This window comes from Hypomesus nipponensis, chromosome 4 (assembly GCF_054491055.1).
Source record: "Hypomesus nipponensis isolate SF chromosome 4, ASM5449105v1, whole genome shotgun sequence".
Taxonomy (NCBI): Eukaryota; Metazoa; Chordata; class Actinopteri; order Osmeriformes; family Osmeridae; genus Hypomesus; species Hypomesus nipponensis.
Genome location: NC_140364.1, coordinates 15811059 through 15838710, shown reverse-complemented (window position 1 = coordinate 15838710; position 27652 = coordinate 15811059). Strand labels below are relative to the sequence as shown.

At 44.5% G+C, this 27652-nt stretch overlaps 2 protein-coding genes across 2 annotated transcripts in view; one reads left to right on the top strand and one right to left on the bottom strand.

The window, feature by feature from the left end:
* The window catches only part of pkhd1l1.1 (PKHD1 like 1, tandem duplicate 1), a 35465-nt gene extending 23410 nt beyond the window's left edge, over positions 1-12055 (bottom strand). Inside the window, exons 1-35 of the mRNA XM_084695448.1 lie at positions 11989-12055; positions 11810-11887; positions 11287-11431; positions 10972-11080; positions 10756-10813; positions 10500-10593; positions 10250-10303; positions 10007-10080; positions 9876-9918; positions 9725-9795; positions 9536-9646; positions 9058-9147; positions 8245-8510; positions 8077-8168; positions 7818-7977; positions 7335-7473; positions 6995-7138; positions 6722-6876; positions 6468-6578; positions 6114-6266; positions 5897-6021; positions 5627-5790; positions 5213-5382; positions 4725-4857; positions 4482-4636; positions 4103-4225; positions 3648-3753; positions 3345-3452; positions 3078-3242; positions 2663-2784; positions 2276-2408; positions 1470-1662; positions 1077-1219; positions 570-674; positions 11-199 (exon numbers count right to left, since the gene is read on the bottom strand). Coding sequence (XP_084551574.1) covers positions 11-199; positions 570-674; positions 1077-1219; positions 1470-1662; positions 2276-2408; positions 2663-2784; positions 3078-3242; positions 3345-3452; positions 3648-3753; positions 4103-4225; positions 4482-4636; positions 4725-4857; positions 5213-5382; positions 5627-5790; positions 5897-6021; positions 6114-6266; positions 6468-6578; positions 6722-6876; positions 6995-7138; positions 7335-7473; positions 7818-7977; positions 8077-8168; positions 8245-8510; positions 9058-9147; positions 9536-9646; positions 9725-9795; positions 9876-9918; positions 10007-10080; positions 10250-10303; positions 10500-10593; positions 10756-10813; positions 10972-11080; positions 11287-11431; positions 11810-11887; positions 11989-12055 — 4348 coding nt within the window. The remainder of the gene's footprint in view (positions 1-10; positions 200-569; positions 675-1076; positions 1220-1469; positions 1663-2275; positions 2409-2662; positions 2785-3077; positions 3243-3344; positions 3453-3647; positions 3754-4102; positions 4226-4481; positions 4637-4724; positions 4858-5212; positions 5383-5626; positions 5791-5896; positions 6022-6113; positions 6267-6467; positions 6579-6721; positions 6877-6994; positions 7139-7334; positions 7474-7817; positions 7978-8076; positions 8169-8244; positions 8511-9057; positions 9148-9535; positions 9647-9724; positions 9796-9875; positions 9919-10006; positions 10081-10249; positions 10304-10499; positions 10594-10755; positions 10814-10971; positions 11081-11286; positions 11432-11809; positions 11888-11988) is intronic.
* Positions 12056-15684: 3629 nt separating this feature from the next.
* nudcd1 (NudC domain containing 1) lies at positions 15685-26554 on the top strand. The gene is made up of 10 exons (XM_084697039.1): positions 15685-15901; positions 16389-16543; positions 18004-18204; positions 19092-19275; positions 20100-20306; positions 21551-21758; positions 22595-22739; positions 23052-23177; positions 25306-25465; positions 25568-26554. The coding sequence occupies exons 1-10, from the start codon at positions 15787-15789 to the stop codon at positions 25852-25854; spliced, it is 1788 nt and encodes a 595-aa protein (XP_084553165.1). The 5' UTR covers positions 15685-15786; the 3' UTR covers positions 25855-26554.
* The last annotated feature ends 1098 nt before the right edge of the window (positions 26555-27652 follow it).

The following is a 27652-nucleotide window of genomic DNA, read 5'->3' as shown; positions in this document are numbered from 1 at the left end:
AAGGCCCTACCACTGGAGGTCTTGGTGTCCCCGCTGGTGAAGGAGGCCCCATCAGGGAGGGTGCTGCTGGGGCTGGCCACGCTGAACACCCGGAAGCCAACGTTCTGGAGGAAGGCTGGAGCCTGCCAGCGCCACACCACCGTGTCGCCAACTGTGGCAGTCACCGCGGCAGGACTCCAGGCATAGCCCAGACCCCAGTCTGAAAGAGACCGGGGACGATGGACAGACAGACAGACAGGCAGACAGACAGGCAGGCAGGCAGGCAGGCAGGCAGGCAGGCAGGCAGGCAGGCAGGCAGGCAGGCAGGCACACAAACAGACAGGCAGACAGACAGACACACAAACACATGGAGTCAGTGGGTGGAATACCTCCCTTTACAGCGCACCTGGGGGAAAAGCCTATAAATACATCCCAGTGTTCCTCAGAGGCTCATACATCTTAAACACAGCCCCGTCTCGTGTGTGACAGCTCACCCAGAGCGCATCAGAGTAACGACACAGTACTGTTCCCAGCTCTACCTGCCAGGGTACTCCAGTTTGACATGTGAACAATGAGAGCTGTAAACCTACCAGGGTGGGAGCCCTGATTGGTCACGTTGTGGGTCGCTTCCCTGGTCTCCATGACACACTCCAGCACGCTCTCTGAGGCAACTCTTACATCACAGCCAACATCCCCTGTTGGCGAAGGACGCCATGTTACAGCACAATAACCCTTATTTGAAGGATTCCCTGACACATGAAGTGTATCAGTCCTCAGCAGCACAGTACCTTTGTAACTACTGATCAGATGTGATAGTCAGATTCCTTCTTTGTTTAAGAGATATATGTTTTGGCATTCTTCATGCTTTAATAGATAGAAGTGAAGTGTGACAGGAGAGAGAGAGAGAGAGAGAGAGAGAGAGAGAGCGAGAGCGAGAGAGCGAGAGAGCGAGAGAGCGAGAGAGCGAGAGAGAGAGAGAGAGAGAGAGAGAGAGAGAGAGAGAGAGAGAGAGGGGACATGCAGTGGGATTCAGACGGCGGTGGCTCTGGTAAGGCCTCAGCCCTCATGGTACACGCCCGCCCTGATCCTTCTCTTACCCACGGAGACGCGGTGGTCTGAGGCGTTGGAGGTGAAGCCCGAGCCCGAGATGGTCAGCCTGGTGGCCCCGAACAGAGAGCCCACCCTGGGGGACACGCTGGTCACCTCCAGGAGATACTCCACGCTGACGTTCACACCAGCGCTGGACGACACAGAACACGCATTCACACACAGCTTCCATTAAACATCGGTAGGGTTAACCTAGTTTTCATGCTTTGGACGGACAATTTGGAAATCCCAATCGGGATTCAAACCCTGGGTCTTGCAGTAGGGCCTCAGCCTGCATGCTACCAGGGCCCCTTATCATACGTTTTTATCTCCAAGTTAAAAGATGAAGTGTGTTTGACTGTGTTCTATCATGAGGGAGACACGTGCTGAGCGGGAGGCTGCACCTGGATCTGGAGAAGCCGTAGTTCCCCACTCGCACGTCCACCTGATGACGAGCAGGCGGGAGGTCTGGGAGCAGGCAGGTGATGTTGCTGGACGTCCACTGCAGAAGGACACACACTTCCTGACCCACAAATACTGCACTGCCATTGGTCAGGCTGCCAAAGTTGCTGCCCAGGATAGTGAGAACTCTGCGTCCTTAACGACAAACAGGAAGAGGGTTTCAACACGTCAGCTCGCTCAGTCACAGTCAGGTTTGCATGACGACAGGGAATGATGCTACAGACGTATATCTAACTGTTTGTGTGTGCTGTGGTCCTTGACTGTCATGGCAACAGCAAGAGAAGTGGCACGTCCCCATTGTGTCACATGAACATGTGAGCGAGCAGAGAGAACAAAGGCAATAATCCGTACCAGATAGAAACCTATCATTTCCCTTATTAGTTTTCAAAACTAAATTACCTTTAAAAGTCCTATAATCTTGAATCTCTTTGTTCTATGACAATGGCAAACTAATTGTCATGACAGCGGAAAGGTTTGTGCTGCATATTTTTCAAACATACTTAGTTAATCTTCTTTGGCATTTGCAAATACAATATAATTAAAAATGCCAGCTAGAGGATTAGATAGCTATTTCTGTATGTAGAAAAGAGGGGTCACTGTTTCATGCTATATGGATGCAAAAATATAAACAATTCAGGTAAAGATTGTTTGAGAGTCATAATATTGACAAAATAAAGCACATTTTCCAAATGACCAAGAGAGAAGATCACAGCTGTTTAGAGGACTGAAGCAGAGGCAGCCAGCTCACCGATTACTGCTGTAGAGAGAGGTCTGAGGCTTTTGATGAGGGGAGTGAGGCCTTCGTCGTAGGTGAACACGGTGTCTGCCGTGGCACTCATGTTACCAGTCCACACCGTGACCAAGCCCAGCCCAGCAGGGCCCTGCAGAACAAACACCAACACTTACATCTAAACACTTTGTGATGCGGCTTGTAAATACACACTGTTCCTTGACTCCTAGACATCCAAAACCGTGTTAATAAAAGCGTCTGCAAAATAAAACAGACCCGTTTAAGATAGATTTCAATGATATTCCCTATCTGAATGAGATGAATGTGTATTTGATGAATGAAGACAGTGTGTTTGATAAATGAAGACAGTGTATTTGATGAATGAAGACAGTGTGTTTGACTCACTGCAGATGTTCTGCATGCCAGCTCACTGGCACTGGCAGAGACCAGATCACAACTGGCGTTGCCGACCGTCACCGTGGTGTCCAGGCCGAACCCAAACCCTGTAACCGTGAGGAGGGTTCCTCCTGCAGGGAGGGAACACACATGGTGGAAACAAGGAGGGGGTCTGTGTTTTAGTGATATATTCTTTTGGTCTTTTTCCATATTTTATTATTGATAGAACAGTTGGAGAGAAAGGGGGAGAGACAGCGAGGGAGCGAGGGAGTGAAGGAGGAGTGTAGGAAATGACCTCAGCCGGATTAGAACCCAGGCCCCTGTGTGTTACGGGCTCTGACCCAGAGAGCTAGCAAGGGGGGTGTTCAGACTGGAGGAGACAGGAAGGGGAAGTGTGTGTGACTTCCTGTGGGAGCTTGTTTACCTGCCGTGCTTCCAGAGAGAGGGCTGAAGGAGGACACCACTAGCAGGTAGGTGAAGTTGAGCTGGTTGTCGTCTTGGTAACGGGCTTCACCCAGAGATGGGAAGGTGACAGAGACTGGGTAGGTACCTGCCCTGGCCACGCCCACTCTGCATACCTGTGTGCTGACTGAAACCCCATTGAAACAAAAAAAAAACATATTTCAAGACATTCAAAGGTAATTCACTGAGTAACTGTCAACTATATTACCATAGTGTTCGTGTTCCTTACCTGTAACTTGTTCAACATTGCATCTTGCCCTTCCCACCCAAATAGTGGCATTTTCAGAGCTGAAGCCAATCCCTGTGATGGTCAGCTGGGTGCCCAGACCGTCTGACCCTGAAACAAACACAGCCATCATTTAGCTCCTTGGCTAACAGCATTTAGCTCCTTGGCTAACAGCATTTAGCTCCTCGGCTAACAGCGTTTAGCTTCTCGGCTAAAAGCGTTTAGCTCCTCAGCTAACAGCATTTAGCTTGGCTCAGTAAAACAACTGCAGAGGAGCTACGTTCCCTAGAGCTGTTTCAAAAGCACCTTGAGATGGACTGATTCCAGTGATGACTGGGGTCTGGGCCTCTGTCCAAGTGTAACTACAGTCACCAGAACACTTTGATGGGATGCCGTTGATCTGAACCTCCACCTGAAAAGGTTTCAACATTTTTCAAAGATCAAAGTATAAAATGGTCAACCCAGGTAGAGAATCAATAAAATGCAAAATACTAAATACACAAATACATATGCCAACCTCTGGGACTAAATCCACCAGCTAGACATGCATGGACCAACAATGGTTACAGTATGAACAACAACACATGATCTATATTGTGCATTCATCACTGTGCACTCACCTCAACAGACATACTCATCTATAACGTGTCATGTTGTTAGTTATTAATTTGCATCCAGCAGGCCTAGGTAAATCAGGCTGACAGGTGTATTCAAAGTTTTGTCAAATCGGCTGTTTAATGTGGTTGGTGACGCGAACTGACCTGTGGTTTGGTTTCCCACACACGCAGAAAGTCTCCACCGATGCTTTGCTTGAACAGACCTCCATTGCGGTTCTTGTTAACCCACACTATGGGATTGGACCCGGTAACAGACAGTGAGTCGATCTGTAATTGGGCAGTCAGGGCTAGATGTTAAACTTGAAACAACAATGATATTCTCAGCCTCAGTTTACTGCTTAAGCAGAGGATGCGATTTGATGAGGGTCTTCATTATCAGCAGAAACACAGATTTTGGAAGGGAAAAAAATAATAAAAAATGTAAACTAGAAAGATAAATCTAGGGTGGTGAGTTCCTATTAACTCTAACTCTTCTGTAACTGTGCAGATCTCAGATGAGAGTGACTTGATGCAGGTGTCCCACCCGAAGAAGGGGCTGCTGTCCAGGGTTGGTGAGCCAGTTGACCCTCCATTTTCGGAGCTTGCAGTCTCCAAGGCCTGTAACCGAGACCTTGCCCATGCCTGGGACCCCCTGCAGAGCGTACTGGAGGTCCTCGGCGCTCACGTTCACAGCCAGCCCTGCGGAGCACACACTCAGGATCTACACAGCGTTCCACAGGAGAACCAAACGACGGAGGACAGGACGACACCAGTTGTGCAGTTTTACCTTCGACCCGACTCCCGTAGATCTCCACGTCAAAGGTCCCAGAGAGAGGAGGGCTGGCTTTCTTCACCAGGCTGATGGAGGCGCTGACTGTGCTCTCTGTGTACTGAGACAGGTCATACGAGCTGTGGGTCATCTGAGGAAGGCAGAACAAACTGTTAGACAGACGCCTGCTGCTGCACGAGAGGACACTTGTCTTCCACAGGGTTTCTAAGCCTTCACGATCATGTAGAAGCACTGATAAAGACAGATACCCAACCAGAGATGGTTGGAGGACTGGAAGAGCCAGAGCTGGGACGTGACCCGGGTTTAAATGAACACTTTGAAAAAAACGGTGTGATCATCTTCCTTCATCTGGCTTCCCACTGTGTCACAGCAACCATTCCACAGCACAGGTACATGCAGTTAGATCTCCGCCTCTCTCTGACGCTCCATAAACCTCTTTGAAGGGTTTTGAAACAGGAATGTCTTGATGAATTGTGTTCACTCGCCTGTAAGAAACCGATCTGGAACAGTGGGAAGTCGAAGGCGCAGTCCAGGGGTGTGGCTGTGATCTCGTAGCTGACCACAGAGGGTTCTGGGAAGTTGCGGACCACAGAGATGTCCTCAAAGAAGCGTCCCGAGCGTGCCAGGGCAGCAGGTTTTCTCTTCCAGACCAGCTCTGAGGGCAAACAGGTACCGTCAGCCTCTGGGACTGCTGGCTACTCCTAAAGGCCAGTTCACAGTGCCCCAACAACGCCCAAAAAACACGGTGTTTGGGCAGTGTAAACTAGCCTGCATGTTACTCCTACAGTACATTCAATTTCTGCTGTAGTAAAAATCCCTGAAATTGTGGATTTTGTTTATTTATAAAACACAATAATATAGACAGATAAATGAGATGATGATCAGATAAATCGATGTACCATTTTCGTTAGCTGTGGTGGCCCTTCTTCCGAGGGAGATGGCGTCCACGTAGAAGTCCTCGCCAGACGTTGTTTTGTACAAATAGAGGTGCAGAAGATTGTAGGCTCCTCCAACAAAGCTTGTCTGTACAGCAGAAAACAGATCTACACATTTGTAACTCCATCTGTAGGGAAACAGACAGACTGTCAGTTAGGAATCAGTGGAAGTCCATAAGGTATTGAAGGTCATGTCATAATATATATATTTTTTTTAACTTCATAGTTACTTACTCTTGGCCTTGGCTGAAAGTAACTGCCAGTTTCGTCATCTGTACTAAAATTTGCCCCTGAGGGTTGCGGTAAGACAACTTGATTCCAATTTCATTTTTTAATTGTCCTTTGTACGCAAAGCAAAGCTGTGAAACAAAATGAGAGACACCTTATTTATTATTCATTCATTTGTTGAAACCTTCAGCATCAGTGATGAAGTGTTGGTTTGAGTCCTTACAATTTTAAACAGCTGCAGAGGGATGGGCCCATAGGTGCCCTTGGACTGCATGGGGAAGTCGTCCATGAACAGAATCTCAGGGTTCTTCAGAGACCAGAGACCACAGAAGGCCTCAACGGTGTTGACTGGAGTTCCTCTCTCATCTCCATTGTACTGCAGGGTTTCAACAGTCAGAAAATGTCTGAAAAACTGTGATCTGTGATAATTGTTAAATTTACATTTGTATATAATTAAGTCAAATGCAGATGTAAAAAGTCAAATTCCCCAACGAAATGAATTCACCTGAAAATAGAATTTATTGTAAATTTCTCTTACCAAACTGATGAACCCCTTTACCCAGTCTATCCAACTAACCTGAGAGCGATCCCCTTCGAAGTCTCTAAAGTATTTCAGCTCGTTGTTCTCTGTGGTCAGAATCTCACTGGGGCATTCAGAGGTCACCAGGACATTCAGCACTTCCTGGACCTGTTCAAACAACAGAGTCGAGCAGAAGACATGTAAATATAGTACAAACAATACAATTGTACAAATCCCTTTATCACTTGTAAATGTGACTGCTCTTTGGGGAAAAGGCCATGGGGTTTCCCCTGAGTGTTGTGAGGGCTGACCTCGGTGGCAGAGGCGTTGTAGGGGATGGGCCGGGAGGGGACGCCGCCCCAGAGCAGGGTGAAGGTCTGCATGCTGCCTCTGCCCCTGGCCACCTCCCTGACGGTCACATTCACGTCACTTCCCATCACCTCGTATCGCAGCAGTTCAAAGTCACCTGAACACGTTCAGAAATGACTACCAGCATTTTTTTTTATCGCAAACTGAAAGTCTGAACTAAAAAGACTCCTAATTTCTAAATGTATCATCCCGCTTTGAAGCTGCGTTTGTCCTACCCCTGTCAGAGTTGAAGGTGACTGTGTAGTCCGAGCCGTAAGCGTTGGACAGTGGAGTCACTGTGACCGTGTCAGGTTGGAGGGTCCAGAGAGCGTTCAAAGCCAGCTCTATCACGGCCGCACTGGCACTCACAGAGATCGGCCCTGACAGAATCACACACAGAGGTTATCAGACAAAAAGACAACCCTGAAACTATGTCCGTAAAGCCTGAACTTCTCGAGGAGACAGGTGCCAGAGAGACAGGTGCCAGAGAGACAGGTGCCAGAGAGACAGGTGCCAGAGAGACAGACCGACAGGTGACAGTAGCAGGAGAGAGATGTAGTGCTGAGGTGTTCTCACAGGTCTTGTGGGCTCCGTAAGCCAGGCTGTAGAAGGTGCTGCCACAGAGGTTCCACCCCACACAGCTGCTGTTGACGGTCACTCTCTGGACCTCTCTGACAGGCACAGCGTTGGTGGACCAGTTCTTCAAGTTCACCATCTGACAACCGACATGAAAGAAGGCATTGCTGAGATGGAAAGACAGTGAGTGTGTTGGAATGGAAATACAAAGATAAGATGCCGTGTAAGAAGTATCTTATCTTGTAAGATAAGAAGCTTGAAATCACAATTCACAATCAAAAATAATTTAGCAATGGTTCAAGCCGCAAGGATTTGTTGATAGTAGAACTTTTGAATTAAACCAATGCCAGTCAGCCAGTCAGCCAGTCAGCCAGTCAGCCAGTCAGCCAGTCAGCCAGTCAGCCAGTCAGCCAGTCAGCCAGTCAGTCAGTCAGTCAGCCAGTCAGTCAGTCAGTCAGTCAGTCAGCCAGTCAGGTACTCTACCTGCTTCTCAGCATAAACGTCATATTGTGCTATGATGGTCTGCAACTCGTTGACTGCATCATCAGTTTGGTCCTCTGTGAAGGAAGCTTTTCCCTGGAAGAAGCCCACATCGATGAAGTTCCCGTAAGCCCACTCCTGTGTCAGCAGTTCAATGTAGTACCTGCGGACAGATCAAGTTATCAGGGAGATCAGGGATACACAATACCCAACAATGAACAACTGGTTTCTTTTCCTGGAGGGCAAGAAGGGATTGACTTACGCTTTCCCCTTCTCCAGAGCCAGGAGATCAGACTTCTGTGTGACGTCGTTTGAGTAGGTGGGACTGTAACGATTGTTGTACGCAATCCTGACCTGAGAACAAAGATTGTGTGAAATCACCAGTCTGACATAAGAAGCAGAGACAGTTGGACTGCTGTGTCTGTCGTACCTTATCTTTGGGGTCCCCGGTCAGACTGAAGTAGAGCTCACAGCGGTCGTCCCCCCTGATGTAGAAGGTGTAGTCATCTGTGTCTGTCGGCACGAAGAACCCTCTGAGTCTCTCCACAAAGTACTCCATCTCCTGGGGCAGGGTGTGGGGCATGGAGTCTGTCCAGCCCTGCCAGTACCCTGTCATGTTCCCATCGTAGCCCAGCACATCCGCCAAAATATTAGGTTTGCTGTTATTCCATACCTCGAACTTCAAACCTCTGCTTCCTGGAGAACAAAAAATGCAACCAAGCCAGTCGTTTCAGTATTCTGAAATTTTAAGAAAGGAAATCCCATACTGAAGACAATTGCCATTCTTATTACTTAAAATCAGAAATATATCCACATCCAGATTGGCTGTAGGTGAATGTGTAGACAGGATTATTGGAATCTTTTGTGACGAATCTTATGAGTCTAATTTTAGAGTTACGGGACTCGAGTTACGGGATTCCAGTTACGGGATTCGTTCACAATCTCCTTTAGTGTTGACATTCCTTTTGTTTTCACAATCAGTTGTCAAGCAATACTTCTGCTGACAGACACATAACCACAGTCCCACACAATCATGAAACTGGAGATATTTGGTGTTGAATCGACCAGATAAAAGGTTTTATGACACAATGTTTAATGTTCAGCTTGTTGGAGGTTTGTTATGACAAAAACAAATGTCTATAATGTGTCTTTCAACAGCACCGATAAAGCCATACCAATACAAAACAATTAAACAAAACAGGACTAACACGTTACAGGCAGGGTGACTGGAAGGCTGTCTCACCAGGGAAGACGGTGCTGTTGCTATGGGGCTGGCCTGGAGTTCTGCAGGTGATTCTTTCATCAGACACACTCTGGATATCACAAGGCCTGCCTTCATTTCACAAATAAACCGATGACACATTAAAGTGACCTCATTACATCATGATTACAAAACAGTCGTTATTACTTTTCTTCACAAGCTTCATTGTGAAGCTCCAACATGGTGCGACACTATGTATGTAATCATGTACATTTATTGTGTTGTTATTTACTATACATTCCTCAAACAGAACCTCATTCAGAAAATGTTTATTCATATTTGTTTGAGGCTTTGCAGCTCAATGCCCAATGAATTATCGCCGTCCACAGGACCTAACCCTCACCCAGGTTGAGGATCAAAAACTGAACTCTACAAGTATAGAGTTACCTTGTAACTCTGTGTTATTACACAATCTCATGAGATCATTCCAGTGCTTCTTTTACGGTAACAGGGCAGTTACCTCCTATCAGGACAGAGGCTGCTTGATCAGTTTGGTCGAAGAATCGCCCGCTGACGGTGACTAGAGTTCCTCCCAGCAAGCTGCCCTTGGAGGGGAAGACCCCTGTCACCTCTGGAAAACCAACAGTTCAAACTTTACATCTGAATATTCGATTGTTGTGAAATAAGAAAAGCTTGGCTTGTTTCCTACCTGCATAGGTTTGAAACATGGAAAGCTTGTTCGAAGCTGAAACCGTGTAGAGTGCTTTAGATGGTAAACTCCTGAAAGAGTACAATACTGTTAGAACGAGGAGTCTTCATGATGAGCTCCTCTACGTATACAGGAAGGTCCCTGTACTTACCTCCCATAGTCACTGTCCAGAATGTAACTCAGATTATGATGCCCTGAAAAAAGTCAACATTACATTCAATTTGGATGACTGAATCATAACTATGACTTATTTACAAACTGTACATAATAATCTAGTCATACCAACGTAGGTTCCTGTAACTTTGCAGCTCATGTATCCATTTTGACTCGTCTCAGAGTCCAGAGTCAAGCCATATCTAGAGACAACAATATACAGAAATAATTAATCATTTTACAAAGGATATCAATTAATCACACCCCATTATCCTTGATCTTCTACTGTACTTTCTGAATGTATTATTTGTTCATCGCTTTGGATAGAAGCATCTGCTAAATGTAAATGATGAACAGTCCAGTTTTACTCACAGTGTGTCTGAGTTGGGCATCAGAAGGTCACAAGGCATTCCACCCATGTAAGCTCTGCAACGCATCATCAAGTTTCAGAAACATGATACCACTAGGTTTTATGTTTCACAATAATGGCCCAATTTGGCAAAATACTTCATTTAAACAAGTTTTAATGGGTGAATTTGACCAACAACAAAAATACATGAATAAATCAAAAAATATAGTTTCCTATCCAGTTCACCTCTTGTCCAAACCAGACGTTAGTTACCTCAGGAATCTGACATCCAGGCCGTTTGAGCTGACAGCTGTGTTACTTCCATACACGTCACTGTAAATCCTTCCTCTCACCGTAACAACGGTTCCTATGGTTACATTATCGTTTCACACAAGATGAGGAAGATGCCAAAAATGACAAACAAATCATAGAATAAAACGGGCACAGGGGAATGTAAGTAAATAATAACAGGTTACATTAGACAGTACAGTTGTCATATAGAACAACTGAATGTAAAATGGAACGGTACCTGGAACGGCGGTGACTGGTGTCACCTTGACGATCGTAGGAGTGCGATACCACCGGGTCTGTCAAAGGCAGGTTAAATTATAAAATATGACAATCGGATTTAGATTTTGACATATAAAGAGGTCAATATAGATGGACTATTATCCAATGTCTACCTTAATTTACAAGATGAACCAGTAAAGTGACTTTTTTATGAAGATAAATGATTTAACTTTACATATAAGCTGCAGCGAGGATGTTTGGCGTATCCCCAACATATCTGGCTGTCTGGTACAGGAACACCGTCCACACTGACGTGCACCACATACTGGTCAGCTGGCATCGGTCTGTGACAGCGTCCAGATCAAAGATCAGGATACACAGGACATGCCCCAGTGCACACAGCTCTTTTCTCATTGTTAATTTAACACTAAAAGTGTTTACTCAAGTTTAGCTCATGAGAGTGAACTCAAAGTCAAATAAACACTCATGGTGTTCAACTGGACATTTGCTAAATTAACAACAACTGAACAGATAACAATAACACAAGTACCTTGTGTAGCACATTATTTGATTGCCATGGGTTGAGTCTCTTTCCACATCACAGGGGATAGATTGGGTGTCCGACACAAGTGTCACATGGTTGCCAAAGTCATCATTTGCTGCATTGAGTTGGAACTGGTTTTCCTGGGCAAAACCTAATGATAAAATATTTATTACAGTATCTATAATATGGAACAAAGTGTTGGACACATTTGATAATATTTTTTTGGTAAGATTTACTCTAACTGCCCCGTGACAATACATTTATAAGAGATAATATGAAATCTGTTAGTATTTAAATGATGTAGATATTAGTAGGCCTATAATGTATTTGCATTTTTAAGATCAAAGCTTGGCTTAATTAGGGACTAACTAGAATAATTATTGTAGTTTTTCAATTAGAGTTGAATTAAATTAGCCTATACTCATTTCCATACAAGTACACTCTTGAAAACTGACCTATTTTTCGAACACAATTTTTGTATTTTGACTTAGTCTTGGCCAAATATTTGAAGACCGCAAAACATTTGTACCTTCTCCCTCAATGGTAAGCCTCGTTGCTCCGTTCAGGCTTCCGACTCTTGGCGACACTCCAGTGATTCTTTGAGCGTCTGCGCATCCAAGAAATATATAAATAAAAAAGATTGACAACGGATACAGGGCTTAATAATTATTAAAACGCCATGTTTTCTAAATTGTATCCGCTCCGTACCTGAACACCACCACAGCGCGAAGAAAACAGCAAGCGGCACGTGCCGATGCCTTCTCTCCCACTTCATCCTCGATGACAGCGCGCTCCGTGTGCTTCAAATCAAAGCAGAAATCTTTTCTGAACTTTCTAGTACAAAAACATTGTTCCGATAGTTGAATGTTTCAACTAAAATAGTAATTCAAGCTTTTCAGACTGGTTTCCCAAGGACACATGTTAACACATCAAGTTAAAATAAAACGCTCAGAGGAAAAAAAAAACAACCTCACTCAAAAACGCAAGTTGAAGATTAGTTGGCTTACCTGTCAGAGCACATAACATTCACAGCCTCGGCTTCGCTGACGTGCTCACTAAATATTGCTTGACTAAGATGGGTGTGGTTAGCACCTGTCTCGATTCCGGACAGGATTAAGTGGTTGCTTTTATTTTGTAGGCCTACTTATTTTCTGAAGGGCACACCACACCAATCAAAGACTTATCTCAGCCTCAGTGTCACGAAAGGTGACAGGCATCTGACGTCTATAACCTCCAGTTCATGTCGATGTAAACGACAAGCAGCCTCTAGTTATCATGACGGTCTGGCATCACTCAGTGAACTTTGGTATAAATATCACCCCAAAAAACATGTTGCCCCCAAAAATACAAACCGACATTGTTTGAAATATGTAGGCTACATCACACAGGCTACTGTTCAATAATATAACTCGAGAAATGTCTTATTTATTAGATCAATGGAGTAATGCACCATGTTGTAAAACAACCACACAAACTAGATACATTCTTTGAAGTTGAAGAAAAAAGGCTCAAAACAATTCAGTATACAAACACAGTTGCATATAGAATGGAATATTTATATTTAGAATAGAATATTTAGAATAGAATATTTAGAATAGAATATTTAGAATAGAATATTTAGAATAGAATATTTAGAATAGAATATTTATTTTGGTCAATTAGGCCTATATACCAAAACAACAGATTGACCATAAGGAGTGGTTGATCATTACATGAACAATACAACAAAATCAAACTTAATATTCTCTGACCAAAAAAAAAGAGTTTAGGCTGAAACCTGATTGTGCTTCCCCTTACTCTACGCAGGAAAACAATGAGATAAACAAACATAAATATAATTTAATAATGATATAATACAAAACACAACACCATAAAACAGAGACACATAAACAAACAAAGACAGTATTAGTATTAGTCACATCTCAGAGTTGGTCAAAAAAAAATTGTATCTTTCAAAGATACTATGTTTTGATAATGTTCTTAAATTTACACGTTACTACATTCTTTTAGTTAATTGTTAATTGCATTGTTAACAATTGCATAATTTGACCCCTTTTAGTGTCACACATCTATTTTCACATTTGTCCTTACCCTCTTTTTTTTCAAACTTATTAAATCCCCTTAATGGATACCTGCTTTCTCTGAAAACAGCCCTTGGATAAAGTCAGGTAGTGTTCTATCTTTTACTCTAAACAGTATTTGTAGAATTTTAAAGTCTACTACATTAAGGCTTATGATTTCATAAATAATTGGGTTCGCTGGATCATTATAATTATCTTTATGTACAATTCTCAATTCTTTTTTGCAGTATTTAACATGGAATTTGAAGCACGTTTTGTGTTTCTTATACTTCCCCACAGTATGTAATGTTTGGAACCTATGCGTGAGTAGAATAGAATATATAATGAGTTGGATTCAGCTTGTCCTTAGTTTTGTGCAGTATTGCAAAGGATTTAGACAGTTTTAATTAGATGGGATTTAAGTGAGTTTATTATCACTCCAAATAATTAGTTTTCATACACTCTTTCAATATTTATATAATAATATTACATTTATTCATTTAGCAGACGCTTTTTTTGGAAGTCGCTTTGGATAAAAGCGTCTGCTAAATGAATAAATGTAATATGCACACCTTAGCTAGTTGCTAAAATGGAGGACCTTGAACACAACATAATAACAAATAGGTCAGCTAGTCTTTTGTTTGTACTTGTGGGGAGACAATAATGGTCTGAATGTCAATCAATGGATCCAGACAATTTAAAGTTTGTCATTCACGTCTGAAGTTCCTGTCATGGACCACGAAGGACAATGAAAAGAAACTAAAGCAGAAATGTTGTGTGGCAACTTCAGTCTTCAAAGAATGGGACTGTCGATGCATTCATGATCACTCAGGCATTACTTATCTAGTCAAACATCTTGTCTAACAACCTTGCGAAATAAAGTGAAGCCCACCAGAAATAGACCATTTCAAAAACAAACAAAAGAAATTGGACAACCGTATCGTGTGGCTTGTTGATGGCATCTTGTTTTTAAACACTTTAATGGGGACTCTTTACTCAGTCATTTGGATGTCAAGACAGAAGCCCTTCTACGAACATTTTTGTCTATTTTCAGTTCAAAATATGTACGCTCATAATCAGTTGCGTGTGAATGACATGTCAGTATGCATTGTATGAACATGAAAGAATGGCAGGAGGAACTTATGTTTGAAATGTACTTTTTAGTGATTATTTTACTGAGTTTCGACAGCACCATCATTTAGTCTTCCACAATGGATAATTCTAGTTAGGGGTGTGAAGAATAGAAAGACAGTTCAAACAACAACCACAATCCTGACTTGGCCAACACCATGTTCTTCATCTTTTACTGCTGTTACATCGCTATAGTTACACAATTTTGTTGTTTTACAGTACGATTGTTTTATATAGCCTAGTGACAATATATAACCTATTCCATTACTCCACAGCTGTCAGGATGATGTCTGGTCCAGAGGAGGATATAAATCATTAGCCTTTAGTTTATGGGGCCTAAACCCTAACCCAAGCCTTTAGTTTATGGGGCCTAAACCCTAACCCAAGCCTTTAGTTTATGGGGCCTAAACCCTAACCCAAGCCTTTAGTTTATGGGGCCTAAACCCTAACCCTAACCCAAGCCTTTAGTTTATGGGGCCTAAACCCTAACCCAAGCCTTTAGTTTATGGGGCCTAAACCCTAACCCAAGCCTTTAGTTTATGGGGCCTAAACCCTAACCCAAGCCTTTAGTTTATGGGGCCTAAACCCTAACCCAAGCCTTTAGTTTATGGGGCCTAAACCCTAACCCAAGCCTTTAGTTTATGGGGCCTAAACCCTAACCCAAGCCTTTAGTTTATGGGGCCTAAACCCTAACCCAAGCCTTTAGTTTATGGGGCCTAAACCCTAACCCAAGCCTTTAGTTTATGGGGCCTAAACCCTAACCCTAACCCAAGCCTTTAGTTTATGGGGCCCTCAGCAGAATCTAATTTGGGGGCCCGTCGGTGCCGACAATACAATTAGTTGTAGCTGTGTTGTTCACGTCATACCAATGTCTGCCTGGAATGACTTCACCCTTCTACGGTTTTTAACTGTAACAATTGCAAAACCACAAGAATAGTCACGTGTTAAGTTGATTAACTTACAGTACAAAGTGTTATAGGCCTACTTAGTGTGGTGTGCTAAAAAATAGCAAAATAAACCAGCAGACAATATTTTTAATGGAAACATAGACATAGTCTATTTGGTCTGTTTAGACATGGTCTATTTTTCCCAATAAAGACTTATCACTATCTGGGTGCTTATCCAATCTGCGCCAAATGAGTAATTACACCACCCTACCTGCGGATGGCAGCAACGCTAAACATCTACGGATGGCACCAACGTTAAACGAAGAAGAAAGAGTGCAGGAAGCCTACAAAGTTTTTGTATTTATTTCTTCTCACTAAACACAAAATTATCGTTGCAGCATCTGCAAACATAGCCATTCTTTCGAAACATGGCTGCATCAAATTACACATTGAAGGTGAACAGGCAGCTTTTGGATCCCAGCTTTGAAAGTTACAGGTTATCTCTGGACACCATACCGACATACAACGTAGAGCTAGATGCTGGTGAGGAACTGCCTTGAAACTGCATGCCGTCTATCATCATGTGGTTACCTGCTACCATAAATAATACAATTGCTAAAGTGTTCAGCGAGTGGTTGGCAAGTTATGTTTTTTTCTTCAGGAAATGACAGTGTTGCAATTCATTACAAAGCTGGAACAGATATCTAGAAATCTAGAGAGCCTGGGGGGGATGAAAGATTTGGCAGAGCAGAAAGTCTTTGTTCTCGAGTAAGATAGCTAGCTATGTGTACATTAACATCGCTACTGTTTCATTCATCAGATACGCGTGGTAAAGATCAGCTGTGTGTTATCAAGCTACAGCAGCTCTATTAATAGGACTGTTGGCTATATATTTAACATTTGACCAATTCAACAATTTAATTGTCAAAAAACCCGAAAGGGGATATCTTGGTGAACACGACTCGATATTCAAGTGAACTATTTCTGGCGTCTTGATATTGCAGTTTACTTTGTATGTATCTTTTTCCAGGCGTTGGGGAAATTAAGCTGAAAGACAGCCAGTATACCTTGGAGCATGTGCGTGCTTTTGGCATGTACAACTACTTGCATATAGACCCCTGGTATGAAGACAGTGTCTACTTTGTCGATTGCAAAGGGCGGCTACTCAATCTCTCAGTCACGCTGGTAAGTGTGTCTTTTGAACGTTGCAACATGCATACAATGCGACTACCTTTTAAATCCTAATTTATTCTGTAACGCCTGTAGGGGGCGCCCTGGCACCTATGAAACGATCCACATAACGCACAACATAATGGACCACAGAAATACATACAAAATGTGTTGAAGCATATTGATAATATTTTAGCAGTGAAGCTAACTAACAAATCATCATTGTCATGGAATACATATAGTTTGTACTATTATTTTTTTCTGAAAAAAATTGCATGTTTGAACTGTCAACTCATCTATCTCAAAGTACATTTGTCCGAAATGTTTTATTAAAATGACAATTAAAAAAAAGAAGAATCTTTCTGAACATTGACATCTTTAATTCCAAACATTTTTGAAGAGACTGGAATTTGGAAAAAGGACCTGCCTCAACTAAAATCCCTTTCATAACCAAAATAACCTAGTCTAATGAAGATGACTGAGTTTTTAGGATTATCCCTGGTCTCCATGTAAAGCTAATTGTAATGATTAGACCAAGACCATGTTCCCTGCAAAAAGCATTCATAAACTTGAGTTCCCAGAAAAAAGTATTTATGGAAATGAAATTCACACTATAATTACAATGATCACATGGTAATTATCCTTCTTGCGGATGCTTTTGTGGCTTTTGTGGCGGGGGGGGTATTGTACCGTCTGCTTTACTCTGCTAGCAGGATAATGAGAGGTGTCTAGAGAGAAGGATCTCAAAGTACATTATAATATGTCCTGGGATAAAGCTCTGAATCAGGAACCATGGCAACTGAATGAAGCTAAGCTGTTGAGTGTGTTAGCCTTGTATCATGTCCGCCCTCTAACAAAGCTGAGAGAAGAGGTGGTCTTGATCATGTGTGAGTAAGGACATATGTTAGATTCTGAACACTAATAAAATATAAATACAATTTAAAAAAACTCTAACTAGAAAAATCTGTAAAAAACGGTTGATTTTGCCTAAGAATTGAAATATTAAATTAAATTGAAGTTTGTAGTTGTACTGCATCTCAGAATCATATGTACATCAATATATAACGTTCATAGGCTCATGTCGCAGACCACCAGGGGGGCCGCGGACCCCCGGTTGAAAACCTCTGACTTTGGTCTGATTTGTCTGCCTCCGCCATGTGTTTCAGAACAACACTACTCAACAATGTTACTCAACAACATCTCTCAGATGGTCTTTCCTCTACCTCCGCTCTACGCTCAACTAAACCTTTAAAAAAATGTATAGGCTACTCAAACATCTCCGAGACTTATTGATTGGTGTAATAGTTGCGCCACACAACGAATCGATATTGAAATTCGTTGCCAACGCTTTTAATAATCGATTTTAATTGATTTAATTGATTCGTTGTTGCAGCCCTAGATCATATAAGCTCTGTAATTGAAGAGATCCATAGTGTGTGGATTTTCCTGTAACTCTTTTTTGTATTTTGCTCCAGGACACAGCCCTGGGACAGCCCCGGGAGGTGTTCAGCATGACCCCTGACCCCAGCATGACCCCTGACCCCAGCCGGGGCGAGGAGAGTCTGTGTGCCTCTCTGAGCCTGACGTCAGCCACCTGGGCGGCGCTCTCTGACGGCTCCGGCCGGCTCCTCCTCCTCCGCACCGGCAAGAGGAAGGAGGCCTCTCACGCCTGGGAGGTAAGAAGAAGAAGATAGAAATGTGTTTGTTTAGGAGAGGCCTTATCCATGGTGACGTATAGGAGTGGGGATTTGAACCTTCGACCAGTGGTTTTCAGTCAAATATACAGCTATAGCTCAGTGGTTAGAGTATGTGTCAAACAAATTCTCATGTAAAGATAGCAGTAGTTAGACCGGTGATTAGATTAGGTTTCAGTTGAAATAATCCCCCTGATGGCCTGTAGACTACAGTTTTACACCCGTATTCACCAAATCATTACATATTCCAAGTCAGTTGCCATCACAGCCATTGTTTTGCCACAATTTGATGCTTGTTTTTGCCACTTTCATAAATAAAATAAAATATAACCATGACATGCTGGCAATATTGGTTACTCTGTAAAAGACAAACCTCTCTAGGGTGAATGAAAACAGGTTGTTTTCATGTTACAAGATTCTTTCTGACTGTCCTCAAGGACTGAATGTTGCTTGTTAAAGTAAGCTCACTTTTAGATCAATATAGCCCAAGGTTTTGTGTTAAATATGGATTGGAAGATTGTTCCAAAGCCCTTGAGTAAATACCCTTGAACATGATCATTTTACTGGGTTTGTTGCATTTGTGCTGAAGGATTAGAGCCAAACTGGCTCTGGCGTTCTCTTTGTGTTTAGCTGAGGCGTCTGGGTGAGGTCCACCCACTGGCCACTCACTTCAGTCCCAGCCATTCCAACCTGTTCCGCCTTTTACACAAACTCATAGAACAGCATCAAAAATACAATCACGCCATCGTAACTTTTATATCTTACTTTAAATCAGAACACACTAATACACTGCACATGTATTTGCAACTGGGTTGACATGAGAGCTTGCTGTTTGTGTCCATCTTCGTCTGTCCCCCCCGCCCCCCCAGCCCCTGTTCAGCGAGCCCCTTGGAGAGCCCTTCACCATCCTCCACAGCCTGGCTCACCTCACGTCCGGGGTCCACGTCATAGAAGTGCTGCTGCTCCGCATCCAGAAGGACTCGGAGGAGGACAGGGGGAGTGGCTTCTCTGTGTCCCTGGAGTGGATCACCGTCTCCAGCACAGCTGAGCAGGGTGAGGGCAGGCAGGCAGGCCTCACAGCTGAGCAGGGTGAGGGCAGGCAGACCTCACAGCCTCACAGCTGAGCAGGGTGAGGGCAGGCAGGCCTCACAGCTGAGCAGGGTGAGGGCAGGCAGACCTCACAGCCTCACAGCTGAGCAGGGTGAGGGCAGGCAGGCAGGCCTCACAGCTGAGCAGGGTGAGGGCAGGCAGACCTCACAGCCTCACAGCTGAGCAGGGTGAGGGCAGGCAGGCCTCACGGCCTCACAGCTGAGCAGGGTGAGGGCAGGCAGGCCTCACAGCTGAGCAGGGTGAGGGCAGGCAGACCTCACAGCCTCACAGCTGAGCAGGGTGAGGGCAGGCAGGCCTCACGGCCTCACAGCTGAGCAGGAATTAGTTAGTTGGAATTATTTGTAAACATTCTGTTTGTTTTACAAACCGAATATAACAGTAGTTAGTAACATGTATAATACATGTTAAATATTGTCAGTGCAATTATGTAATATTTGTATTGTAATACGCAGTACCAGCATGCTTTTTCTCATCAGAGCTGTTCGTGAGTGGTTGCTTTTTGTATGTGTTGGATCCACATCACTAGTACTGATGCAGGAAGGATATCTGCTTTCAACACTGACAGCTCACATCTGAACTGATCTGAGAGCACTGTGTAAGAAGGGTGTCTGCTTTCAACACTGAGGATGAAAATGCTTTGAGAAAAGAAGGGAACCAAATAATGGAACAGTGTGTCTCCTAATCTTCAGTTCGGTTAAATAAACAACTTTTCTGGTTTTCTGGTTGTTTTCTTCTGCCTGATCTAAACAAGTCTCGTCTGAATCCAGGCCACAAGAATGGGTATGAGGTGAGGAAGAGGAGGGTGCTGCGGGGGAAGTGTGTTCCTCACTACGCCGCCGTGGAGCCGCAGGGGACCGGCCTGATGCTGCTGGCGGAGAAGCCCTTCGTGGTGACGCACGTGGACGGCCAGCCGGTGGAGCAGCCGGCTGCTGAGCCCATGGAGGTGGAGACGGACGCTCCGTCACCGGCACAAGGTGAAGCACGGCTCCAAGCCTGCTCATTCTACTGGCCTGTTTGGAGTTCAATGGTCCATGTTTTTGAAAGTGTCTTGGACTGCGTTGGGAAGGGCTCATGTTGAGAGCTTGATTTAGCCTGCTTAGATCCGCTAAAATATTCTCTCATGCTCATGTCAAGACGCCTCGTCAGAAATTATCCCTCAAATGCTAGTGAGGTCAGAGAGATGGAAATACATTGTTCAGTTTCTTTTACCATGGTTGCATAAAATATCCCACTAAAATGGGTTGAGCAATCATCTCGTCTCCTCAAGAGCTCAAGGATGAAAATTCAGCCAGGTTGGCTGTAGCCATAGAAACCACTAGTAATTCTAACACGATATCTGATCGAGAGCTCAGCCAGCGTGGATCAGTGATCACCACCACGTTCACATCCCTAGGATTGAGGTACTTGATCATCTGAATAGGCTAATTGCCAAAAACATGTTATTTTCCTGACACATGCAAGAATATTAGCTTTGAGCCAGTCCTTTTATCTGCTTTGTCTTTTTGTGCGGAGGAAGAAGCAGTAATGGTAGTGGAGGAGTTGAAAGTGCTATGAGAGTAACCGGAGGCAGAGGAAGTCTGTCCGTTTTCTCAACAGCTTGAGTAAAGATGGCAGTGACACGCTGCAGCCACTTCACATAGGGGTAGAGGAAGCTAGTTCTGATTGTGTGAGGAGTTAGAGAAACTGACAGCTAGTTCTGATTGTGTGGGGAGTTAGAGAAACTGACATTATGGGACATTATGCCTCGGACATCTCATTACTTTGAGCCAAGCGAGATTCAGACTAGAACAACAAAATGAGGTCATGAATGTTCTCATGGACCATGTTTCTGTGGGTTGTTGATATTTGCTGACCCAGATGCACCTGGTGGTGGAGGGCTGAACAGGGAGACTGAATACGCCTATAACCTTGAAGCTTAATAACAGTACATTGCCCAGAGCCAGCCTTGGTGAATGTCTTCATTCAGTCGAATATATGGCGTGTACTGTAGATCGGTTGAAGACTGTAAGACCCTGGTCACAATTACCTTTATTGTCATGTAAATCGTTTCTGCACAGGATCTTCACATTTTCTATAACCTTCAACTTGTATTTGATGGTACTATAAATCTACAAATGTTCAGTATAACATTTTTTATCTTTTTAAATCTGTGGAATAAAATGTCATTTGTCAAGTGCTGTCCCATAATCTCTGTGGTCCTCTCCTCCTGGTCCTCCAGACCCCATCTACTTCTGGCAGCAAACAGGCGAGGACGTCACAGTGTCGGTTCGAATGCCCCCGGGCATCAGCAGAGACATGGTGGACTTCAGGCTGACTGGGGACAGTGTGAGGGTGGGGTACCAGGGCTACGCGCCCCTTCTGGAGGGGCCCCTGCACGCCCCTGTGGACCCCGAGGGCAGCGCCTGGATCATCAAAGACAACAAAAGGTTGGAGGTGCCCAACTGACACACAGACACACACACACACAGACACACACACACAGACACACACACACAGACACACACACACAGACACACACACACAGACACACACACACAGACACACAGACACACACACACAGACACACACACACACACACACAGACACACACACACAGACACACACACACACACGAATCCAGACCTGGAGGTGCTCGTGTTCTCTGTAACCCATTATTCACTGTGATGGGTCGTACATACTCATTCATGTTTTTCATTATCATCCACTCATCTTTTCTCCTGTTCTTTTCAAACCAAACCCCTAACAATCATTTCATATGGAAAATGTGTAATGAAAAATTTGTTTATTCTACATTTCTTTAGAAAAATTGGTATTAAAAAAAAACTAAACAATCTTGATTATTCCTTTTGATGTGCATAGTTTTCATGTGTTTGTGGATAATACTGTTCATGTACCATGAAAAACAGGGTGACAGACTGGAGTATGTAAACATCCCTTTGCCAGTGATTTGCATTTGAATGTCTAATGTGGGTTTTTAATATGCATTGTATGGCGTGTAAATCCCTCATTAGCATCATGTCTGCTGAACCTGGAGACACTGAGAGCTGTCAAAGGGCCAGTGGTGGAGCCACCAGCCACCTCTCCCTCTCCCTCCCCAGTCTCCTGTTTGAAATTGAATGAAAAAGCTTTCATGGAGTCTGATGGTGTGTCTTTGTGAGGGATCTCCCGCAGGCCTGGTTGTTATGCTGCCTGTTCTCTGCTGCCCCCACTAACTCTCTCCCTGCGTCTGTTTCACCTGTATTACCCTCTACCGCCCCCCCAGCCTGGAGGTGACCCTGCAGAAGCGCGACCAGGGGCCCATGTGGCCAGAGCTGGTGGCTGGGGACAGGAGAGGGGAGTTTCTGATCAGCGAGGAGCAGGCCGCTCTCCTGAATGAGAGACTGACCCACCTCACCACCGAGGACATGGTCAGTCCATAAAGGTTTTCAACCAACTCCTGGGGTTACTGATGGAGGGGATTCTCTCCAGTACCCCCGGTCTGTTAGAGTCCCTCTCTGCTTCTCTTCTGTCCTGGCTCAACACCGTCACATCTTGTGCACTCAACACCTCCTCAGTCCCACATGCCTAATACGGAATATATTTCTGGCCTCTTGCGTCACTCTGCGTCTCTCTTGTCAATTATTTTCTTCTTGAGCTTTTGAGCACTTCTTCTTCTTCCCGTCCTCCGAGCGCATGCCTCCCAGCACCCTCTCTCTCACAGTGCCTTCCTCTTCCTCCAGAACGCAGACCCGGACAAGGACAAGCCCCCGTGTAACTCCCAGGAGCTGGAGGACTGTGACGGCTGCCCTGAGGACAGCTCCAGTCTGGTGCGCTTCGACAGAGACACTCTGAAGCCCACTCATGTGGTAGGTACAAGACCTTCCAACACACGCACACACACTCGCACACATGCTGCTGTTCCCTGCAGACACACACACACACACACACGGTTCAACCCCACACTGAAGGACCCTGCAGAGCCTTCCACTGCCCTGCACGGCTTAAATACCAAAACATCTTCAACTGGCATTACCATACCAAACCTTTCGTGTGACTCAATAAACTAGGATTGGAACATGGCTAATTAGTTTTTTGAATGCATCTAGTCAGTCACGTTGGTGTGGATGTTTGTGCAGTCTGTGCACATCCAGGTTGTTGATTTGTTCCGCAGCGGTCTGTGTCGTGCTCATCACATCTGACTCATGCGTACAAGCCAGATACCATGACTGAACCAGCTGGTTGATTCCCAGCCAGAAACATGCTGTCAGTTCACATCACATGCCCCTTTGCCTCTGTTCAACACCACGTCCACCTGATGGGATTCCCAAAGATTACAGGGAGGAGAGTGGGTAGATGATGAGGAGAGGGCAGCGTGGGGTTTTATTTTGAGATGCTTTGTAATCAAGTTGCTGGGTTTGGTCTTTACTTATGGAACTGAAGACACAACGGTGTCAGTTTGCTCCAGAATACAACATTCCTTCGATATCATCTTTGTATTATATACATTCCTATAAAAAAAACGAAGCTAAACCAATAAAGTAATTCTTAAAAATAACACCTGGCATTTTTTACAGGTCCTTTTATGTTCCAAGATGCACCAAATACTGTGATACCCAGCCAAAGCAGTTACCAATGACTTCACAGTTTACACAGACATGTTTTACAAGGTTTTTTTTTACATGCAAGATACCGTTAAAAAAGAAAGTTACAATATGAAGGAGTGTTGATATCTACGAGACTTGTCAGTGTGAAACCATTATTAAGCTGTCGCATTTGGCCCAGTTTATTGAATGCATATTCAGTGGTTGTTAGGCAAGCAAAGCAAGAGGTGGGGATATCTGTCATATTCATATAGAAGCATTGGCAGTTAGATTAGCATGCTGCTGAGGAGGCTAGTGTGAACGCTGGATGGCCTGTTAGAAAATGGTGTTTATATTCCTGCTCTCCTGAAGGAGGAGACGGCAGGAGACATGCTACACACTGACTGCTACACACATGCTACACACTGACAGCTACACACATGCTACACACTGACTGCTACACACATGCTACACACATGCTACACACTGACAGCTACACACTGACTGCTACACACATGCTACACACTGACAGCTACACACATGCTACACACTGACTGCTACACACTGACTGCTACACACTGACTGCTACACACTGACAGCTACACACTGACAGCTACACACTGACAGCTACACACATGCTACACACTGACTGCTACACACATGCTACACACTGACAGCTACACACATGCTACACACTGACTGCTACACACTGACTGCTACACACTGACTGCTACACACATGCTACACACTGACAGCTACACTACTTACAGGCTGATCTGAAGGATGACCTAAAGTTCAATCACACTCATTCAATATTGAGTGCCTATTTCTGCTACTAACCATTCATTAAGTGTGCTAGTTGTCAAGTGTCCCTTGCCTTCCCGATGGGGTTGTGTGATTAAGACCTGCTCCACAGACGCAGAGATCTCTCTCTTGATCTGTGGTTGTAAACTCTGGGTGTGTGTATATGGAGAAGCGCACTCCTGTTTCACATCCACAGAAAGAGAAAATACTTCACTTCTTTTTTTGAACTGGCCTTTTTCAATGGCAGCAGAAACGACACTCCTATGACTTCAGAAACCCTTTGGGCGTCACAACTGAAGAGGGCCGCTAGATGTTTGACCTCACTCCACCGACAGTGTCACAGCATGACAGACGTCTCTCTAACAGCTCAACCATCAGTAAAGCGTTTATGAATCACTCAACACACCCTGACTGTAGTGTTACCCTCTGTCCTTCTCTCTCTCCCTCTCTCTCCTCTCCCCTCTCTCCTCTCTCCTCCCCCCTCTCTCCTCCCCCCTCTCTCCTCCCCCCTCTCCTCTCCCCTCTCTCCTCTCCCCCCTCCTTCTCTCTCTGTCCTCTCTCTCCCCTCTCACCTCTCTCTGTCCTCTCTCGCCCCCCTCTCTCTCTCCAGGTGAATTTGGGCAGTAATCAGTTCCTGTTCTCGGTGGCAGTGAACCCAGCAGACATGCCGTGTTTCTGCCTGCGCTACGACGTTGACGCTCTGCTCTGGCAGCCTCGCCCAGAACAGCCCAGCCAGCTCTGGGAGCACATTGCCACCTTCGATGCCCTTGGTAGGTCAGAACCCTGCCTGGCACTATGGTCTCAGTCGCACTCACACACACACTCTCTCCTGCACCATGGTCTCTCTCTCAGTTCTCTGTTCCTGTTCACAGGCTACGTTCAGGCTTCCAAACGTGACAAGAAATTTGCGACATGCGCCCCAAACTTCTCCTACGCCGCTCTGGGGGAGTGTCTTCGGCGGGTGTTCCTCTACTGGCAGCCCGCACCCCTCCAGACTGTCCTCTTCAACCGCAAACAGGGACGGCAGGTGGGCCAGGTTGCCAAGCAACAGGTGGTCAGCCTGGAGTCCAACGATACAATACTCGGCTTTCAAGCGAGCAACGAGAGACTGTTTGTCTTGACCTCCAACAATCTCTTTGTTCTGAAGGTCAGTAACTAGATAGGGAGGTGCCTACAGGGACCACATCAGTCTGCAGACGGCACATTCTACTGGTAAACCAAGACTGAAAGATTCCATCTGCCGGGGTCATTACTGTGTTCTGTGCAGCTTTTTCAAGTTAGTTTTGTACTGTTGTGTGTGAACGGTAGTGTCATGTATCTTTTTCTAAAGCTTGGTGGAGACAGGCTAGCGGCCAGGGATGTGTGTGCTGCAGGCCCGGGGTTCATGTTCTCGTGAAGAATAATGCTCTCAGGAAACCCGACCTAGAAACATGGAAATGAATCAGACCCAGTGAAACCTGTCTTGCCACGCCGGATCTTACACAACACGGCTCACTATTCCCTGGCCCCTCATTTATTGTTGTAGAGTATGTTTATTATATGTGAGCACGTGTGTTTATACGTTAGATTTGGTTGGATGGTTGGGGGTTACAGTTGGTGAGCTGGCCCACCAAAGATCTTCTCAGATGGTCGTAGTAGTGAGAGAATCACATCATCCAATCGCCTTGCTGGCATTATGAAAACTGAGAACACAGATTTCCATATGTAAATTACATCCTACAGTGTTACTGTGAAGCTGCGTTTTGTGCGAAGACTTGCGCATCTTGTGTACCAGTCACTCACAAGCACCTGCGGTTTTTTCCACAGCAACTTTTGTTTGTTTAATTACCTGTTACATGAAATAAAAAGCTTCAATCTTGTTTCCGCATGAACAAGTCAATTTAACAGCAGATCTAATTACAGAAGTAACCCTCTTTTGGTCTGTGCTGGTGCCAAATGTCATCAGTTAATTGGCAACCCTACCAAGCTATTGGCAGTGGACAAACTAGTTCAACTTAAGCTTCAGAAAAACAGACTAAAAATACTGTTTATTTGGTGGGAGATGTATTTCAGAGAGCAGCTAATGGATTTGGGTTCTGTCTATTTTTGCTGTTCAGATCAATACCCAGTACTAGACATTACCAGGGTGGATGTGGTCTTGAACCCGGCTGTTTCACAGTCATAGTAAAAACCACCTACAAAGCACTCTAAGTGAAACACCTTTTACATGTTCATCCAAAGAGTTCTATGACAAACAATTCAGTTTTCAGACATCACAGTAAAACTGACAAAAGCCGGAAATAAATACAACGTTAAAAGACACGAGTTGCAGAATACCAACTGTGCATAGACTTCATTTCGTACACGTTAGCTGAATCGATATGTTGCTTACTAACAGTTATTGTACAATAAATTCAATGTAATGGGGAAAAACTAAGCTTTTAGCAACTACTAAAAGCCTACTAGATTTTGTGGACCACCAAGGGAATAGATACTAAAAGAAATTAACAAAGGCTGCAACTTTTTGTTCATATATTGCTACTCCTCGTGTTCAGCTTCTCTTTGCTGCACTCAGCAACAGACCTAAAACAACATCCACTAATAACTAGCTCCTGTAACGATGGAGACATAACTAGCTCCTGTAACGATAGATGAGCTGCATGCAGCAGACCAACACCGGGTTTGATCGTGTGACCTCTTGATGTGCAGTCAAGTCATCTTCTGTTTATTGAACGAGTTTGTCCAACTCATTTTCTTGCCATCTACATCACAGGAAGGCTGTGTCTCAGGGCGCTTGTGTCTCAGGGTGCTTGTGTCAATCCCATCCTCATTCTTCCCTGCTGTACAGAGAAGACGACAAACAATCATGAAAGCTTTTCACTAACTTTTACCGTGTAAGGACTGTGATTTCACCATCAACACACTTGATATAGCACATGCTCTTCATGCATAATTACTCCTAAAAGCTAGGTCTAGTC